Consider the following 21,190-nt stretch of genomic DNA (forward strand, 5'->3'; position numbering starts at 1 on the left):
GCTTTTTTCCAGAGCAGAAGATCAGCTGACAGTGAGTGAGTGTAAATGGGTTCAAATATGTTAATTATTAATGAGAAAATTACCCCACCGTGGTCCGTGTGGGGTTTAGTGTTTGTCTCAGCAGCTTTATGGTCAAAACACTTTTCCCTGTGACCTCCCAAAGCAGAACAGATTCAGGTCAGACAGTTTGGAAGGATGTAGGCAGAAATGAACAGTTTATCGGATATTAAGGATAATTAAGTGACTTTCAATGAGACGGATAAAAGTGTCCTCTTCCTTTGGGGTCTTCACAAAGGACACTTTGAAGCCTTTGATTCTCCAACCTGCGAAAATAAGAATACACACATTTATCGGGGTGACCTGAGATTTTCCTTCCATCAAACTTTCCTCAGCTAAACGAAAGTTGGTTTTTTTTTAAAAGAATAAACTTGTCTTTATTCTAAACATCTGCATAAACCTGACAGCCTTTGAAAGCAAAATAAATGTATATATATATATTCTGGAAACTCAAACAAGTTCACTAGTTAAAGGTTTTCATTTAGCAACAAGAGCATTTCTCATGAAGAAATCAAATCAAATTGACAATAGTGTTTCCTTTTGCCATAGATGTGACGGGATGCAGAGGCCCCGTGTGGCGTTAAGCTTTTCTTCAAAATGGGAAACGCAGGCATGGAAGTGTCTGCTCTGTTCAGATGAGATAAAGTCAAAGTTCTTCAACAGTCCAGGTGAGTCTGGTCTGGAAGAAGTTATGAACATTTAATTAAAGCTCACTGTTAATTACGTTGGAAGATCTGTGATGTGGTGAGTCTGTCATCTTTGAAATACCAGAATATTTCAAACAAAAATCTGTTTTTTTTCCTGCCAAAAGACTGAACTTTTATCATTAGATAAAACATACCAAGGATGTGCAGAAATAGTTTTCTACCTAAATATTACCTACATTTAGGATAACTCAGATGTGGTTTTGACATATTATGAGCTATATAAAAAGCTCAGGCAGAGCAATATGTGTTCATGTCAACATTGTCCTGTTGTACAGAGCTGTAAGCCTGAGACGATGCTGCAGCATCTCCGTGAGGACAGTCAGGAAACACACACACGACCGTCACCAAATTCCTAACAGTCAACACGCACACACACCTTAGATTGCATGAAACTGTTGGATAAAATCACTTGTTTATCAGAGTCGCATTGATCACTGGGCTGTAGTCACATTTCTCAGCTTGTTGTTTTTGGTTTGTCTAGATTCTCATGTTTTAAAAATGTTTAACATCCGTCCACAAACTCCAGTATATTTGAATTGGATTTCATGTGACAGACCAACACGACGTGGTGCAGAATGGAAGCAGTGGAAGTGTTTCGTTCTGGATATGAGCTTCGTCTGTGTCGGGACGGAACCAGCTGCAGGTCATTTGGGTCATGATTCTATTAGCGTCGGACCTTTTTAGAGACTGAATTGTTTTCCTGGTTCCAAAACCTCTCAGTCAGATCACATGGAGACTGCTCTTGACATTGACTAGGCCATTCTAGCACATTAATATGCTTTAAGAAGAAGCATGTGTTTGTTTCTCTGGCTGTATGTTTATGGTTGCTGTCCTTCTCAACCTCATGCGTATTGTAGCCTCTGAAAGGTTTTCTTCAGCTCCATCCATCTGCTGAGCTGCCCCGCCCCAGAGCATGATGTTGCCACCACCATGTATCACTTTGGACCCAGTGTGTGCAGTGTGAAGTGTTGTTAGCTTTTTGCTATGCACAGCATCATACATGCTGACCAAAATATGTTTTTTTTTTGTTCTCACCAGTCGACAGTAGAATCCCTGGATTAGTTGACTTCTGAATTTAATTTATTAAAATGAAAGCATTAAGGGCTGTGAATATATTTTTTTGCAGGGCTTTACAATTATGGGGGTGCTTTTACTGTCCATAAGTGGAGGGAAATGTTTGAATAGTTATGTTTTTATTGTTTATAGTCAGTAAAAAGTGTCCTTTTAATGATTCATTGTCAGTTGAAACGTCTTACTGTTATAATTCCCGTCTCATTAACAACCACTTTCAGTTCATTAAAAGATTGGCTGCTGTGTCTTGGATCAGGTGTACTCTCCATCTGAAACTGACCAAACGGTTTGAATTCGTGGGGTTTGCCCTTCCTTTGCTATTCAAGACAACAGATTTATTGATCCACAGGATTCTCTTAAGCGCTCTGGTTTGTCCTCTGGGGGAGCAGCTGAAGGCTTGGAATGGAGAAGTAAAGAGGCACTTGATAAATAAAACACCTAGGTCAACAGAGCCATTTCACCCATTAACCTGAAACAGGTTTGGGCTTTTCTGTCTGCGTGTGGAAGTGAGCAAACCTGTAACTTTGGTAAACACAAAGAGGTGAATCAGGTGTCAAGGAAGGTTTAAACCGACACGGTTTCCCTCTGAAGAGAAGATTTCATTCTATTTTTTGGGGGAAATATTTATCAACTTCTATTTCAACTTGTTCACCACTTTTGGTTTGTGCAGAAATTTCAGTCAACAATTTGGGCATAAAAAGCTCATTAAACTTCTGGTGCCTGCTGGTTGTGCTTCACTGAAACTATATTACGAGTCTGAGAACTAGGGTGAGGCAAAGATTGAGCTGCTTTCGGCTTTGCACATGAGCACGTGGTGACCGAAAGGCACCTCCTGACCAAATCCAGTGGAGGTCAGAGGTGGAGGTCAGAGGTCAGTGAGGCGTGGCCTCTGTGCCAGAGACGCCCCCGGGTTTACACAAGTGTAAAAAGAGTCCATTCAGTCGGGCTTCATGGGCAGAGTTTCACAAAGGTCCTCTGTGTGGGGCCTGCACCCCCCAACACACACACACACACACACACACACAACCTTTCCAAGCACCATGTCTACACAGGATACAGACAATGGGGGTGGTTTTGGTGTGTGTGTCAGCAGAGCCACGTACATCTTAACCTGAAGCCATTTATAGAAATATTCCTCAGGTTTGCCCACCGCCTGCAGAAATACTAATGTTATTTTATAACACATTTTGTCAAAAATATTGCCATCATCCTCAGTAAATGTGTTTGTTTGTTTTTTTTGTTTTTTTTACTAGTAACAGCCAGATGAAAACTAAAAACGTCACCCCTGGAAACCTGGGGCCAAAGCAAAGAGGGGGGAAAAAATGAGGAAAAAGATGTTGGATCAAACTAAATCCAATCAAACCTGATATTAGTAGAGGAACAGTTTGGAAACAACCACAGAGATCAAATGTTTTTGGATTGATTCAACAGAAGAGAAAATTTGTATATATATTGTTAATACATTTATTTTGGTGATCATTTTAGTTTTTGAAAATATAAATGTAAAGCTAACGTTTCTGGGGTTTTTTGCCATAGTTATTGCTTTTACAGTTTTTAATTTGGATTTAAAATTACATGCATTTTATAGAGAAACAAACAGATTTCAGGTTGTTAAAATTGGAAAAAGGAACATCTGATAAAGTCATATTTTGCGACTCCAGGGGCTTGAAGAACAGATTGCTCTTTATATGTCAGTCAGCTAAATTTACAATCCATTCTACCTTCTACAATGTAAGATTGAATCTAATAAAACTAATTGAAAAAATGTTAACTTCAATCCATTTTGGTCAAGCTATGACTAGACATTGAAACCTGTGGTCAGAACCAGAACTGGGATCTGTTCCAATGCGATTCTCAGTTTCCTGTCAATAAATTTTCAAAGGTCTTAAAAGTTTCTGTAAAATATTATATTTATGTAATTATATTTAGGTGTAAATATGACCTAAAACCGAAAAACCAGCATCAGATATTTAATGACATATTCAACATACTCCAGTCATATTTCAGTTGAAGTGTTTCAGAAACTCCTGACTGTCCAGGACCAACTGATGAGCAGCTAAAATGTCCCTGAAATGTTTTCAGTTACTTTAATTAACGATAGACGATGAGTTTACTGGAACCAATAGTAACTTCTAATCTATATAAACTCAATGTATAACCCATTTTATTATATATGCGTCTTTACAGTCAAATTGTTGGTTTTTAAAATGCTAAATCTGTAAGAGTTCTGACTTCTAGCATCTCTGTGTGGCACTTAGTCCCAAACCTCATTCATCCCAAAAATATGGGTCACACAGATGCCTTTAATTAGAGCTCGATAAGAAAGCTGGGCTCGTTATTTTATCTCTCGATTCTGTAAATGCTGCAGATATTAGAAATATTTTTTAAATCATCAAGCGGCACAGATTTAGATTCACAGCAGGAGACGGTTTGTTTGAATAACTTGGAATTGTTTGGTGCATGGAGCCTAAATGTAGCACATGTAACACACTGCAGTGGTGTTGCTCTCAAGTGCCTTTTTAATATTTCAGGATATGGATAATATTTAATGCATATGAATGAAAAAAGAATGGGAGGCTTCTCAATCTCATAAATAATTGTATACATTGAATGCAAAGGGCCACACATTATGGCGCTTTTAAATTCAACCCAATTTAAAAACTTCCTCTGCATTTGAAGACTGAGTAGATGAATATATAAACATATAACATTTATTAAATGAGTTGAGAACAATAACTAGAACATATGTTTTTACAGTACAGTTTATTTTTGAAGACTAAATAAACAGTTTGTAAAACTTTTTTACATTTCAAACAATCTGCCTTGTCTGTTGTCATCGACATAAATCTAATCGATCACTTCAAACATAATTTGAAATATATTCATCATTTAGGTCTTTGTGTACATGGATGATTTCTACACAAACTCATCTTTTCAGTGGTGTATTTGCCCACTGTGAGAACTGTGCTTTTGGTGGTTCAAATAATTGTGTGACTAAAAGTTATTTCAGAAAAAAATTATTCACCCATTTCTTATCTTTTTTAAATAAGGGTCACTCTAAAAAATAATTACATAAAGAAATGACAAAACAGAATAAATAACATATGTTACAAGAATAAATTTGTACGAGAACAAAGTTGAAATAATGTGAGAATGAACGTTATTGTAGCATTCTAACTTTGTTCTCAAAATATCAGGACTTTATTCTCCCGTTATTTTGACTTTATTCTGATATAAGTTTATTTTTTTATTATTAAGAGTTTATTTATATAATTTTATGACTTCTTGTAACAATTTTTTTTATTTATTTTTCTTCTTGGTATGACTCTAGTACTCCATCATAATAAAGGAAGGAAAAAACAGTAAAACAAAACCTAAAAATTCAGACTGACGTTGCTTGAATTCCATTCAACATAAATGTTTCCATCTGATATGCTTTCCATCTCTAAAATATGTGCTCTTTTACTCATAAGTTGCATTTTTCCAAGTTTCAAGTCAGAAGAATTGGACAGAAGTTGCCAAGATGTCACTAGTTTAAATTCAACATGGCTGCCACATGTTTAAATGCAATAAAAGTTGCAGGAATTATCTGTTTATTTGCACTTTTGATACTTTCTGTACGTTTACATCTTTTTCTGTTAATATTTAAGCAATTTATTCATTTATTTGATTCCTAATATAAATATTGTTTCAGTCGTCAGTGTTCCCATGACTGACTGTCTGATTGTCCCATTGGCTCATATAGTTAACAGCCTTCTCATAATTTGCTTGATAAGAAAATGCAGTTTTATAAAGTTCTGCCCTGTTGGGCCGCTGCAGTGACGTCTCACTCTTCCAGTGTAATTCATTGTTTATCATGACACTTTGCTTGTTGCTCTTTCTGTGAGCAGACCGGTTGACTTGATCCCTTTACATTACTTAATGCACTGTTGGAGAAAAGGGCACTGATACTCATTCGTGTACCAGTTATTTGGCTAATTTGGTTTCAGTGGAATCCCATAAGATAAGGAATTAATGTGTACATCAGATCCTCATCTGCCTGCATAAATAAATCCCAAACAAAGCTCTGAGATCTGAACAGAAACACATGTGTGTCCCGCTGCAGATAACCAGCCTCCCACACTTAATTGCCCCGTTTCTAACCCAGAACTCCACGCAGGGAGCCCATCTTTGTCTGGCTCGTGGTATTATTTTAAAGTGCAGCGGTGATCTGGTTTTTATAATTTTGCCCTCATCCTCCTCTCCCTCAGTAAAACGGCGGATTATTGCCAGATTAAGGGAGTGCCTTTTTCTTTATCCCCGGGTAAGCCTGCACAGCATGCAGATCCGAGGTAATGAAGCTCTCTGTGATCCATGCCTGGATGAATCTAAAAATTCCCAGAGCACAGCTGTATTTTAAAGGAAATGAGATTTTCCTTGAAAGGCGCCTTCAGACCTGAGTTCTCTGTTTCAAACGTTCGACTGGTTGCGTCTCGTTTAAAAGGTGTTGAGAAGGGAAAACTCTCGGATCAGTTTCTTTAACAAGACGCAAGGAGATTCAACCTTTACACAAGTTAAAATGTTGCTGCCAGATGGAGATGAGCTCTTAAACTGACACCAAAATTGTTGATATCCCATTAATCCTTCCTAAAGGTGTAAATAATAATAAAAAGAGTTCCTTAGTTCCTTTACATTTTGATTTTCACAATCCAGCTTGTCATCTTTGACTATTTTATTTCAGATAATATTCACAGGTTTTTACTGTAAATGAATGAACATGAATGAAGCCAAGAAATAAAAATTGACCCGAGAACTCTAAAACGGCGTCTATCTGACTGTTTTAATGGTTAAACACCAAATAAAGCTTAATAAGTAGTACTATGCACAGAGGAAATTGTCTTAGTACTACTATTACTATCTAATCTCTCTGCTCTCTCTGCTCTCTGCTCTCTATGGTGCTGTTCAGTCAATCAGCACCAAGAACTATGAATGGAGTTCCTGGATTGGTTCCAAGCTGCATTTTCTTTTGAATACTTCAGATATGCTCTACTAAAAAAAAGAAAAAAATCTACAAATAGGCTCATTTTCCACAAACAATTTGGAGTTGCATTCCACAGAAAACTACACGGCTTTGTGAATCCACAAAATTCTGAACCGCGAAGAGAGCCTGCCGTAAATACTAAAATCATTTATTCGTTTATTTATTTCAGTCAAATGTCTAATCTCCAGCAGAAGCCTGCAAAAATAATAATCGCCCTTTGAATCTTTGCTGGGGTTCCTGTTGATATCAGTTTGCTGCAAAGGTTCCTTTGTTGCCAAGCCGTCCAAACGCTCTGCCAGCCGATGAGTGATCAGACATACTGAGTGATCCGTTGCAGACGCTGCGTGACTCCGGCCTTCCTTTACAAAATCCACCCAGACTCTAGCTTGTTGTACTGCTTTCATTTGATCAGCTCCAGTCAGCAGAGTGTTGATGTGAGTCTGAGGCGCGAGGGGGAACCGAACCCATCAAACTGGTGATGTTGCCTCGACAAAACCTCAACCAGACGTCTTGTATGTGGTGTGTCTCTGCTAAAGTGTTCTGCTCAGATGGCTTTATAATTCTAGGCGTTGAATCTCACCAAAAACGTGTGGAGAAAGGATCAATAGATTTAGTACAGTGGTTGGAGCGTTTGATTAAAAACCCAGGGGACTACTTTATCTAATAGGATTTTGGGAACACAGAGATCTTCGCAGAAAACTAAATTACTCACAAATTATAGCCAGAACTTCCTCTTTTGACTGAATGCCGGACACTTTGCGAATTTTGGGAGAAGAAGAGCTCAGAGGGAGCCTTTAAAGGGAGCATAACAAAAGAATTAAAAGAGAGGCAAATAAAACCATAGCTAAAAGGTTTCCTCGACTCAGCATTAAGGCAGAGACATTCATCAAGTTTATATCCAGAACAGCTCCAACATGTGCTCTTAGTAAATAAAACAAAAAAAAACTCTTACGAGTTTTATCGGACCAAACAATAATGAGGTGTACCATCCATTGCATCACTGCTCATTTGTCTACAGTAGAAAGACAAAAGTGGAGTTAAAGCACTCGGGGCAAGTAATGCACTGCAAAAATGATCCATACAAAAACAACCCAATTATCCTTTTGGCTGTATTTATATAAAACGGGGGGGGCATGGGAGGGGAAGCTGATTAATTTGTTAAAACAAGAATTTCTCCTATAAAGCTGGCAGACGCTGCTGAGACGCTGAAACTGTTGACCACTAAGCAGATAGTAGTGGACAACAAACTGGAAGAAAAGGTTCAATTCTAGAGCCAGAAATCAAATATAGGCTGAACCTACTGACTATAGGTTGGACCAACATAGTCTGGTCCATGAATAAGCCATGAAAAACTACTATAGGTAACATTGTTTGACTTGATTTGATTTCTTACACTTTCTAACTCAAGTCCTCCTGGATCGGTGCATGTTTTCTATTCTCAAACCCAGTTGGTCGTGACAGATGTCCGGGTTCTGGTTCTGCTGGAAGGGTCTTCTCCTTAAGGGGGAGTTTTCCTTTCCACTGTCACTGCATGCAAACTTCTCGTTTTTGTCGCTAAGAGCAGACTAGACATATTTTCTAGACCAACAAAATATTCAAACCATAAAGACAGAAAAGTTGATACTTTTCTTTTATTAGGGGAAATACTGAGAACTTTTTCTGGACATACAGCAATTTGTTATTTTCCACATTGTTTTTACAGATATTGCATCTTTGATTTGCTGCCGAACAGGTTCATAGAAAATAATTCAGAATAAAATATTTTGTGTTTTTTTGTTGTTGTTTTTTTTAATCGCAAAATTTAATATAGAAAACTTATGGTCCCTGACTTCTTTGAAGTAGCTGATCCTGGATTACAGTGCAAAAAGTTTGCTGCCAGGGCCTGCGAGCAATTATCCATGTTGCTGGTCCAGGAGGAGTCATAAAGAACCACAGAAAGAGACTGAAGAGCCAAAGATCCCAGTCCTAGAATATACAAAATAACACTAACGCCAAATAAATGTCCACTTGGGTTTAACTTGAGCACATATGTGGTACTATTAAAATAAAAACAACTGCCACATCCATTCAGTTTTTTGATTGTAACCCTCGTCGGTCAGTCCTTTTCTTCTGTTCGCGTATATGAACAGAGGGAATAAGTTACTGCGCACACTTTGACAGTTGGTTTGCAGAGAGGAAACAATAGGGAGGGATTCTGCTTCTTTCAGGAAGCAGGTGAGGAAAAGTACATTTACCTGGCACACCGGATGGATGGATGGATGGATGGATGGATGGATGGATGGATATATTGTTTAGCCATTGGGAAAGAGAGGAACTATAAACCACTGAAGCACAGAACTACCAATATATTTTCTATGTCCTTTTTTCATAATTATCAACAACTGGACAACACTTCTATTGTTTCCCAAAGCCTTTTGAGAAAGGTCTTAGTTGCCTTTCTTTTCATTTTCATTGTTTATTATTATTAATTTTATTGCATTTATTTTTTTAAATTTTGAAACTTTACTTGCCATCACTGTTATGTATGTTTATTGATCACGAACTTTGAGTGAGTGCTTTCGATTGATCAGTTTGGTGTCTTCATGCGTTATTTCAAAAGAGAACTCTTCATCAATCTTTTTCTTCAAATACTTACTGTATTACAAATACTTATTACCATAGCTACGTTTCTTTCACGCCCCCCATTTTCAGGTTTCCCCCCTCCCCACAGGGCCGCAGTCGCCCTGGCTGCGCCCCTGGCTGCAGACAGTACAGCTGTGGGCTACTGTATTTGTGTTCAAACAGCTGGAGAGAGGGCAGTGTCGGTCACCTTTCGTTCCCAACACTGTAAGGCAGCAGCAGCTCGACATGAGACAGCCCCCTAGGTGTCTCACTTTCTCAGCGTTTGGACGGAGCGCAGCGCATGCAGCGCCCGGCCCCGGCTGCCCGCCTGCCTGCCTGCTGCTGCTGCTGCTGCTGCTCGTCTGGCTGACTGGCTGCGTTGACGTCAGCACCGTGTTGATTTGCTGAGGCGAGAGAAGAAAGGAGTTAGTGCGTGTTGAGAGAGCGGGTACTGCGAACTGCCTTACTATGCTGTAGCCCCAACCCCCGTGCACTTCACGGAGTCAAAACGTGCAACTTAGGTGAGTACCGACCCGGGCTAAACGCAGCTGCGACAAGTGCCAGACCCGCTTCTCTGCATGCGCGTCCCTCTGTGTGTTCCGCGTACTTTCATTCACCATATGGGATGTTTTCATGCGTGTTTTTTTTTTTTTTTTTGCTTGCAGCGCCGCTCTCCGCTGCGCCTGTCCTCGCTCAACCTTGCCGCTGAAGTTGCCAGCGGACGCCACTTGGGCTCAGCCAAGTTGGAGAGTTCTGGCTGGGAACAAGTGTGTACCTGGTCGCGCTGCAAGGTGTGGAAGTTTGCATGAAGCCTGTTGTGGAGATGTTAAGGTTGACGTGCGCCCCCGCACCCCATGCCCTCCACCCACCTTCCCCCAGCCCCTCTGCCTCTCTCTGTGTTGTCTGGTTAGTATTCTGGAGATCGCAGTCAGAGGACGTGAGGTCTGGCTGCTTCACCGGGAGCCAGACAGCACATGACGCCGCGCGGCGCGTCACTTTGCTAGGGAGAGGGGGCCAAAATATCTCGCTCCGCTCGTTTTAATTTGAGTCAAAATTACGCAATTTCCAGACAGACGCGCTCTTTTCCCAGTCCCCGCGTCTCCAGGCGCACCAGCCTGGCTCATTTAGCTGAGGTGACATCACGGTGAGGACTGGAGACACCGGTCTCTATTCACAAAACAAACCCAAAACCCCCCACGCAGCTCCTGCTCTGTCAGGCTGTTAATTGATTGGCAGCCAACTGGATGTTTGATTGGTTATCAATAATCGCTGTGAGGTGGGTGGAGGGGGGTTGGACTGGTAACAGAAGCGATGGCAAGTTGATTTGTTATCGAATGTGTCTGATCGTTCTCTTCCCCTTTTCACTCCTTCCCTCTTTATCTCCACGCAGCGGCAGAGACCGTACCTGCCCCCCTCTTTCATTCCGCCACCTGCGCGTTGATCCGGCTTGCTCTCCGGGTCTCAGGTGGACTTCTTGAGGCAATAAAATAAATAAATAATAATAACAATAAACACGCCACGGCCAGTCTCTGAGATTGGACCGTTTATTTATTTTTCTCTGCGCTTGTTGTGTGTCAGAGTGGAATATTGAGCTCTGTTTATCCTTGTTGTGGCTGCCTCGTCAAGGCGCGCAATGGCAGACAACCCGTGATCTGATCGATTCTGCTGCTTTTTTTTTCTCTCTCTCCCCTGTGATGCCTGCCTAATATGGTCATTGTCAGCGATCTATACTGTCCTCTGGGGAGACAATCTCCACTGCTTTAATGTATTTAATGTAGTCCCCGCTCCTTTGCATAATGCATAACCTTGTGTATAATTTGTCTGCTACGGCCGGCTCAACATTAACGCCGTCTAGACGCTCCGCTGCCTTCTTCTTTATTAATAGAGACCAGACAAAGTCCCCGAGAACAGAAACGGGAACTTTACATCCCAGCGCAGAGCGCAACAAGCATCGACCATTTACGGGGGCCATAAATCGCTGCTATTGGCAAACATGTTATAAAGATAATGTTCGGTTTGAAGCATAATCTCTGTTTACAGAGAGAGACGGGAGGGCTCCCAGCTAGAGGAATACCTGTGGTTTCATCATTACCCCCACTCCTAATCGATTTGGGTTAATTTCCCCCTCCAACCCCCCCCCCAAAAAAGACAACCCGTCCACGCAGTGGTGGGATCATTTTCTGTGATTCAGGGCGCAAACAATAGGTGCCAGCATCATTTAACATCACCGCAGCCTGCTCCACTTTGGGTTTATAGGAGTAGCTGAACAGTTTTGTTTTCAAGAATAAAAATAGGACGTTAATATATGGAGTTTTCAGGTGACAAATGTGACTTTTCTCTTTGTAGGCCTTATATTGACTGCTGCAAAAAACAAATTCAAATGAGGTAAAGTTTTAAAAAGAGAGGTGCACCATCAGACTTTTTTTTTTTTTTTTAAATTCCTGTGAAACACTAGTTACGGCTTGAGGAAAGTCTAACTTTTACGTTCTCTAGCTATTTTTATAAAATGTTTCAACAAGCTGAATGGAAGATTTTGAAATGAGGAAGTTTTTAAAAGGCGAGATGCACTGATCAGACTTTTTCTCTTCTTTACTGATTTCTGACTGAGGAGAATGATCAATTTTTAAAAAAAAAAAAGTCTTACTGGTCTGATCTGGTCCTGGCCATGACTGTTTTCCTCTCTTAAAAAAAGAACACATTAAATGAACTCCAGTTTCATTAATACAGGTAGTAGTTTAGAATCCAATTTTTTTTTTTTAATTCATCAAAGCATGACTAAATGTGATCTGAAAAATATACACTTTAAAAAGTGCATCAAAGTTCGCAATGGACAACATTCTGCCTGTTCAGAAACCAAAATCAGTTTCTTTGATATTGAAAAATTGGACCTTTTCTGGATTAAATGCCAGTAAAACAAAGAATTTCCCAAAATGTTAGTGTGGTAATGTATCAGAAAAACAGTTTCCACCTGGATATATGTTTTTGAGCTTGGCAATAATCAGAGGAAGGCTTGACTCCTGGAAAAAAATCTTTTAATTCAAACATCATGCAGCATATATTTTGCTTTATGTTTTAACATCATAATCAGTCAAATCTGGTGGGCTGGATCTTGAAGAAAATTTTGTAAACCTCTGTCGGGCAGAGAAAAATCAGATCGGTTTTTTGATGGATTTAAATTGTGGGATTTCTTAGTTTTGTTGCATTTAATGAATAAGGAAAACAATCTGACTTTTTCAGTAACTGACCCTCAGACCACGGGTCCGATATTCGGCCGATTGATTGCGTTTAAGTCTTTTATTTTTCAGTCAGAGCTGTCCTTTCTCATAAGACTCGCCTTCTATGAACTCAGCCAGAAACTAGGTCAGTGGAAGTGGTAGCTGGTAGCTTCTCCTCCTTTTCTTTCATTCATGCATCATCTGTTGTTGCAACAGTGTTTATTTAATTGGACCCGAGGAGCGGCGTTGCTGTAACTTCATGTCGGGCGAATCTGAATGCAGAAATGTCCAATTTTTAAAGTGCAATGTTGCCTCAGGGCTGCTAATTGAATCTGGACCTGTCCTCGTTATTTAGCGTGGGTCAAACATGCTTTAGAAATAAGGTGGAGCAACATGTTGCCCTGTTAACTTGGATAATGAAATTACCGACAGTCAACAGACATGTTCATTCATTTGAGATTTTAAGCGCCTGAGAGCGGAGCGGAGACGAGAGAAGAGGAGAGGAGAGGGGCGTTAAGTGCAGCAGCGTTGTGTGCCTTCGCCTCATCCTGCTTTCTTTTTCCACCCATTCCTGGCCGCTGCTCTCTGCTCCCGTCTGTGATGAGAATACTGAGTAAGATGCTATTTAATTTCAGAAAGGCTGTCGACTGTCGCTGCGAGCCAAGCGGCGGAGTGAAAGCCCCACAATTCACTCTTGTTTAACTGGTGTACATCCCCATCAGATAAGCAAATGAAGACATCTTTTTAGCATAACATATGTCGGACTGATTGGTATGCAGGGGGAGCCTGTTGGACAGCCAGCAAATTGTCTCCTTTTAGAAAATACTGTCAATACCCTGTGCACATTCTCAGAACAATGCCGCTGCACAGATTGTTTACCGTCCCTGCAGGATATTTGCAATCTGAGACTCCAGTGGCCTCACACTTTTCCATTTGCATAATAAATTGAGGTGTGTTGTGAATACATACACTGTCACATTAAATGTTTGACATAACCTTCCTAATATGGTAGAGAGCCTTCCACTTGTTGAATTTGAAGCAGTTTTCCCTCTCATAGATTTCTTCTGTTTCTGATGGAAAATAAAACCATCCAAACTAACCCAGAACAAACCGAAAAAGCATTCGCACCCTAAACATAGTAACTGGTTGTGTCATCCTACAGTGAAAGTGACTCTTTTCAGATCATTGTCTTGCTGCATAACACTAGAGAGCTGGAGCTTTAGGCTTTAGCTGATGGCCAGATAGTCTCCTTCAGGATCTTTTGCTCTAGAACAGAATTCATGTTTCATCAAGTACAGCAAGTTGTTCTGAGGCTGAAGCAGCAAAGAGGGCTCAGACCAACACACCACCGCTGCTGTGTTTGACAGTCTACACAGAATATTTGCTCCAAAAAATCTTGGAGTTCAAGATATTTGTTGGTAAATGTGAGACAAGCCTTTGTGTTCTTTTGGGCCAACTGTGGTTCTGGCTTTGCAGCTCTTCAATGGAGGCCCTCTCTCTCTCTCTCTCTCTTCCTATTGTTGAAGTATGATCTCTGACCTTAACTGAGGGAGTGAGACCTGAAGTGCTTTAAATGTTTTTATGATTTTTTTGTGACCTCCTCTGTATGAGTCACAAAAAAAAACCTAATAATTTTGTTGGGATAATTGTGTTAGTCCAGACTCTCTCGAGATGGTTCTCTGGTCTTCCATGCGTTCTCCATTTGTGGGTAATAGTTTTCACTGAGATTCTCTTCAAAATGTCTTCAGCTCCTTCTCCATTGTCAAGTCTCACTCTGACTAGTTAATGTCTGGTTCAGTTCTAGGCAAGTTGGGTGTGTCTTCATTGGAAGACACACCCAACATAGTTCCTCTCTATGTGGGCGTGAATATAGGCAGGAATGCGGGAGCATGAGTGCACAGGAGCCGTGGTTGTTGATGTCAGCTTGCATGTGTACCGTTGGGCAGCCGGTATATTGGTTCATTGTGGCTTGCCCCCATCCAGTTGATGTTGCATGTGGCCTTGCGCAAGTACCACCTTCGCTCATCCAGTGACGTAAATCCACGGGCCAATCAACAAATGCAATCTGCTGCTAATCAAATCGCTTCCAATATATAGCTTGGCCCGGCTTACGCTAGTCCTGAGGTGTTTCCAGAAAAACTGGGAGGAACCACGCAGGATCTGCAAATGAAGACGAATCTGTGTGGGGGTGACTGGGGTAGAACTGGTTAAAGCCATGATTTTATTTTTCATCTGTCCTTGAATGTTTGTAGTTTGGGTTGTGATGCCTTAATTCTTTTGTTTGGACAACTTTTATTTAATTGTTTGACTCTATATAGGCCTGGAAGTAATCAGGCCTGGTTTGGCTTTCCAGATACCTTCAACTTTCCAAACGTGTGTTTACTTTAATCTATTTGTGTTTTTTTTTGTTGTTTTTTTAACTTAAAAAATGGGCTCATCATTTTAAAATGGCTTTTAATATTTTTTTCCAAGGTATCTTTATTCTGAAATGCATGTCAAACGAGCAAAAGCTAAAATGTGTAAGTTCTTTTTCACACCTATATATTGATTCTATGATTTTTTTTTTATTTTGTTTGTTTTCTGTGCAGGTTTTAACTTGTTTACAAAGACAGTCAAAAGCTCTCCTGAACGGGGGAAGGCGAGCCTCATGAGTCGGCCTCGAGTATTGCATCGACAAAATGGATTTAAGTAAAATGGGTGTGATTCAGCTCCAGAACCCCAACCATCCCACCGCCCTGCTGCAGAAGGCCAACCAGATGCGCCTGGCCGGGACTCTTTGTGATGTGATCATCATGGTGGACAGCCAAGAGTTTCATGCTCACCGGACTGTGCTAGCCTGCACCAGCAAAATGTTTGAAATCCTCTTCCACCGCAGCAGCCAGCATTACACCCTGGACTTTCTTTCACCAAAGACTTTTCAGCAGATTTTGGAGTATGCTTACACTGCCACTCTCCAGGCCAAGGTGGAGGACTTGGATGATCTTCTGTATGCAGCTGAGATCCTGGAGATCGAGTATTTAGAAGAACAATGCCTAAAGATTCTGGAAACCATCCAGTCCTCGGACGAGAACGACGTGGAGGTCAGCGCTAATGATGGCAGCACAGAGGAGGACGAGGAGCGCAAAGGCCAGAACGGAGCCAAAATCTCCAAAAAACATTCCATGGAGAGCTCCTACCTGTCAGGTACCCAACAGGCTCTCAACATGTCTGGCGTAGTCGACCAGAGTCCCTCCGTCTCCACTTCCTTCAACGTCTCCAACCTGAGTCCCACCAAAGCCGCTGTCGACAGCCTGATGAGCATCGGCCAGTCTCTGCTGCAGCAGGGCTTCACCGGGGAGCAGCTCATCCACGCTAACTCCCACCACCTGATGTCTGAGATCAAGACCGAAAACATGCAGGTGGACATGGGTGGAAATGGCCATGAGAGCCCTCAGAACATGGAGTCCAGCACCTCCAGCAACGGCGAGCGAAGCGGCGAAGACAGGAACCGAGACGGACCCGGAACCCCGACTAGGAGCAGCGTGATCACCAGCGCCCGAGAACTGCACTACGTCCGCGACGACAGCATGGGCGACCACCAGGCCGAAGTCAGTCAGATGGGGCTGGAGGCGATGGCGGGGATGACGGAGAAACACCTGGCCTCACTGTACTCCTTACCCGTTAACCACAAAACAGACGCCATGATATCCATGCCAGTGTCCATGGCCTCCGCTCTCCCCATGTCTCCGGCCCTGGCTATGTCTATGGACTTCAGCACCTACGGGGGCCTCCTGCCGCAAAGCTTCATCCAGAGAGAGTTCTTCAGCAAGCTCGGGGAGCTGGCAGTGGGCATGAAACCGGACGGCAGGAACCAGCACGAACGATGCAACGTTTGCGGCGCAGAGCTTCCGGATAACGAAACTGTGGAGCAGCACAGGTGAGTCACCTCCAGATAGATGAGCCCGAGAAAAATTTTAAAGATTGAGGGAAAAACTCTCTAAAGTAAGAACTTGGTTTACAGACTCTGTCATTTTCGTTTAGACATTGCTATGTGAGTCACTGTGATACGAGGTTACAATCTTAAATTTAAACTTAAAGCCCAGAAAAATCATCAAAGTTTGATAAACCCACCTGTGTACTGATGCAGTCACAGATTTCCTATCCACCCAGTGGATCTCCAGTCAATATGAAAATGAATCACAACTCAACGGTGGTCAAAGACACCTGACTGCAGTATCTGTTTGTTGATATTTAAATGTGAAAAATCAAGTGAAAATGGGTGAACTACCATTAGCAGGACCACCAGACAACTTTTCTTCTCTTTCCTGTGAATCACTAAATGGTTACTTACCTTTACTACCACTCATCCTGAGAACTGCTTTACGTATCTGTTACATGGAGTCACACAAGTTCTGGCACCTTTCAACAGGCATTCCAGCCCGGCATGACAGGAATTACCTTCTGCAGTTTATTTACATTGATTGTTGTGGCTTCAGAATCAGCATGTTTGACACTGTAAACAGTGTTTTATGGTTTAAGTTCAGTGTTTGTCGTCATCTGAAACCCAAAGAGTAGAATTTAGCTTTTATCAGTCTATAAATTGTTCCTCAGTTCCTCTTTAGGTTTGTTGGTGTGTTTTATTGCCAAACTGTCATCTCTTCAACTCATGTTGTTTTTTTCAATGATAACGACTGAAATAATGGGACAATAATGGGATGACTGAAAATGTCTCGACAGCATAGTGCTTGCCTTCACATAGGTGTGTTCTAATTAGGGGTGGACAAATAAATTTCCTGACCTATAAATTGGCCCAGATTGTTTTAACTTTGACTGACAAGAGAGACTAATCTTATGCTGTGTGGAAAGGTCTGAAAATCTGCCACTGTGTATTTTATTCATGTCTGGATGTGTGCAGTTAACAGTAGTTACTCTACTGTTACCAGCTTAGAGGCTTTGTTGCTTTATGTAGTGACTTTTCTGACAAAAAAAAATCAACATGGAACAAAATCGGAATTGGCTGGCCAGGCTTTTTAAAGATGATTGGCAAGAAAACTTGAATTGGTGCACCCCTCATTCAAATTGTTGAAATACACACAGATACCTTTTGTGACTAGCTTATACTCGTGACAAAAGCATACAAGCAGGTAGCGCATCACTAAATGTTCGATAGACTTGTAAACACAGCAAAAAAGTTTGACTTTTGCAGTCAAACTTTGTAGTTAAGACTTATGCTGGGATTTGACTTCTTCTGTGGAGTACTTTTTACTTTATTTTTTGCTTCTAGTGGTTTAATACAGGCAAATTTATCTGTAGCTTCATCTACTGTTTAAAGTAAGAATTGCAGCCTCTGAAGTGCTGGTATATACTGTAAGTCAACAGGGCATTTTTCACAGTCAAATTATCTCAAGACAGTTGCTATGTGGAGCTTAAACCTTCTCTTGTCGTCTGCTGGCCGTTGGCTGCTCAGATTTTCCATTTGAATCGTTCTTCCATTCATTAAAATCTCAGTTTTCTGTGTTTTTCCATGCTTTTCTGTCTACATTTTCCAGTTTTGATAATTTCAGTTCTTCTCCTGAACAATGCCTGGAATGATCTGTAATACTCAGGTTGCACTACAATCCAGAATGATGTCTTTAAATAGCGGCCACCTGTTTGACAGAATGAATGTCTTCACTGATCAACATTCTCACAGGTTTGATTTTGAATACTGTTTAATTAGTGTTTCCATTATACCTAATTGGCAGGATGGATATCATGAGTGTTGAATCTGGCTTCTCTATTATTCTACTACATACACTATCATTTTTTTGACATGTAGAAATATAATGTCTACCAGACAAAGTGATATTTATGTATTTGTTTATTACAGAAGATAAATAGAAACTGAATCTAAGTCTATATTCACACAAGTCAATTAAATTATTATTTTTTTGCTGAAAATGCTTTTTTTTTTTTTTTGCTGTTGGTTGGGCGTTCATATAATGAACTACCCCTGAGTGCAATGAGACTTCTGTGAAGAGTTTACGAGCCCATGCATGCACAGAAGAATGTAGATGTCACACAGCAGTGCTCTGTTTACGGAATTAATAATGATTTAAAAGTTTATGAGGCAGCGTTAGCTGACCGTATTGCCGCAAGATCATGGTAAATGGTAGTGTACATGCATAGCAACTTATCAAGTCCAGAGGACCCTGAAGCACTTCACATTCACCCATTCACACGCACACACGCTGATGGTGGCAAACTACTGCCCGCTGATCACCACCGGCAGGCGAGGTGGGTGTCTTACCCAAGGACACAACAACAGAGGAGGGTGGAGTGGTGTTCAAACCAGCAACCCACCGATTGCGGTGCAAACTCCTTCCACTGTCACCATCGTAACACAAAGGAAGCAAACTACATAAAGCACAATTAATAGTAATGGCCTTTTGTGAAGCATTGACTGCAATTTCTGTATAGAACTCTGTTTGGATGCGTAGTTGGACCAGGAGTGGTGGGATTGTGGTGCGATGTGCGTCACTGACATAGACTTCTCTCAGACGTTTATCATTTTCAGCCGTTGTATATGTCCAGATTTACTGCTTCTTCCTTTTTCTGGTGCAGAATTCTGACACGTCTCACATTAATGACATAAACGTCATATTAAATGCGGCATGACCGTTCAGACAGCATTAGATGCATATCCGGATTAGTACCACATATGGGAGTGGCACAGATTGTATTTTCTGGGGTGAAAAGATTGAAATTGGGCTATTAAGACTGTGGCAAAAACATTGCCTTTACCTACTGTGTGAATGTCGCCTATCCACTTCTGGGCGATGTGCAGGAAGGAGAAGAAGTTTGTAGATTGTTTTGTTTGTTTTGTTTTGTTTTACAGCCAACAAAAAATGTTCCTCTGCTATGCTACATTTGAAGAATTCAGATCCTTTAAACGTCAAACTGCAGTTCTGTGCAGCTGACAGCTCCGGCCAGGAGATTCACTCCTCCAGTAACTGCCAGGCCTGCCCAGGTGACTGCCGAAGCACTGCTGTCTCAACATTGTCCAAGACCATTAGTCACACCTTCCAATATGTGGGCAGCAGCCATCGAAGACACTTACCGCTGTGGGACCCCCTTGTCCTGGACCTGACTCCCTTCCCCTTTCCCATAACTGCACAAGGGGGTCCTTTATTGGCTTGATAATTGGAGTAGACGGTGAGCTCAGGAAATGAGTGCTGAAGCCGGGCCCTGAGACAACAAGGTAGTTCTGGGAGAGGGGAGTGGCAGCAGACGAGATATCAGCCCTGCAGCTTTCTCAGCCTGTTGAGTCAGTCGGCCTCGCTAACCTTGTATTCCTGGGATTTTAACAGTCCGACTTTTCCCCTTAACTGGAGACATTCTGCTGCATTCAAGGCCACCTTCTCACCCTGCAATGTTTGCTCAGATCAATAAGAAACGCAGCGGTTAAAGTTCAATCTTTAACCCCTTAAGCCGGTTCAGTCGCAGCTCCTAACTAAATGTGTCTCCCGGTTGTTTTTGGGAGGAATAGTGGAAATGACAGAACGGCTTTTACTCATGAGAGCAGTGTCCTTGTTCAGAGCCTCTCACTAATGTTTCTCCACCATTTAATAACAGCAATGAAGTCTGTTACTTCTCTGGTGCTGGCAATTACGACTGAAAGCGTTTCTATTTGCTTGGCCTTCATGAAAAGTGCCCATTATTTATGATATAAAGGAGGAATTTGAGTGCGGACTGACTGTTGTTTCATGGGGAGAAGGTGAACATTCAGGTAGATTTCTGGCTGCTTATGATCAATTCTCCTCAAGCCTTTATGTAAGAGGCAGCAACTCACTTTGTTAATGGACAAGCTCCATCAGTCTCTGTCTTCTGGTGGGGTGGGTGGGGGTTTCGTGTGTGAAATGGTTGCCTGTGTTTCAAGAGGAATTTCATCAATTCGCTCAAGCTGGGAAATCTTGTATCAAAGGAGATTTCCAAACCGTTTCATGCATTGATCTTCTCGCTTTGCACCGTAGCATACTAATGGGTTAATTTAGTCTGGTTGATACACCGACACGACACTGTTTAATATTGCATGCGCTGTCCTGACAGCCTCCTGAAGTGTGGAAATCAAACATTGCATCATCCGCAGCCGTCCGCACATGAAAGCGCCGCGGCGCCGCGGCGAGATGCCTGATAATTCAGATGCTCTTCGTGTCCTCACAGATTCCTCTGTGGGTCGTCGAGCGGCGCATCAACTCCCTCTCCTTCGTCTACTCTCGTACGAACTGCTGGGCATTCTTCGTGTTTTATTTCAGACGGGCTGGGTTCTGTTTCGTTGGACTAATTACACATCATTTCCCCACAGCCACCGTGTCAGGGTCACCTCTGCCTCCCCCCTCCCTAGGAACAAGCGCATGAAAAAAGTTTAACCTGGGTGCACGCGGGTCAAGTCAAAACATGGGTGTAATTGTTTCCAGATGTGGCACGGGTCACTGCTGTGAGGTGTCTGCGTGTGTGCTTCGGTGTTGCAGTGAATGCACCAGAAAGTACCCACTTCCTGA

At 41.7% G+C, this 21,190-nt stretch overlaps 1 protein-coding gene across 3 annotated transcripts in view; it reads left to right on the plus strand.

Moving 5' to 3' along the window:
- Nucleotides 1-702: 702 nt before the first annotated feature.
- The window catches only part of zbtb16a (zinc finger and BTB domain containing 16a), a 183,993-nt gene continuing 163,505 nt past the window's right edge, over nucleotides 703-21,190 (plus strand). The window contains exons 1-2 of one of the 3 annotated variants that reach the window (XM_028030775.1): nucleotides 703-725; nucleotides 15,260-16,587. In XM_028030775.1, the coding sequence (XP_027886576.1) occupies nucleotides 15,350-16,587 (1,238 nt within the window). In that variant the 5' untranslated portion in view covers nucleotides 703-725; nucleotides 15,260-15,349. Of the gene's footprint in view, nucleotides 726-9,699; nucleotides 9,978-10,222; nucleotides 10,248-15,259; nucleotides 16,588-21,190 lie in introns of those variants that run through there. The other 2 variants (XM_028030774.1, XM_028030776.1) reach the window with 2 other exon arrangements.

The sequence above is a fragment of the Xiphophorus couchianus genome, chromosome 11 (genome assembly GCF_001444195.1).
Source record: "Xiphophorus couchianus chromosome 11, X_couchianus-1.0, whole genome shotgun sequence".
In the NCBI taxonomy this organism is placed as follows: Eukaryota; Metazoa; Chordata; class Actinopteri; order Cyprinodontiformes; family Poeciliidae; genus Xiphophorus; species Xiphophorus couchianus.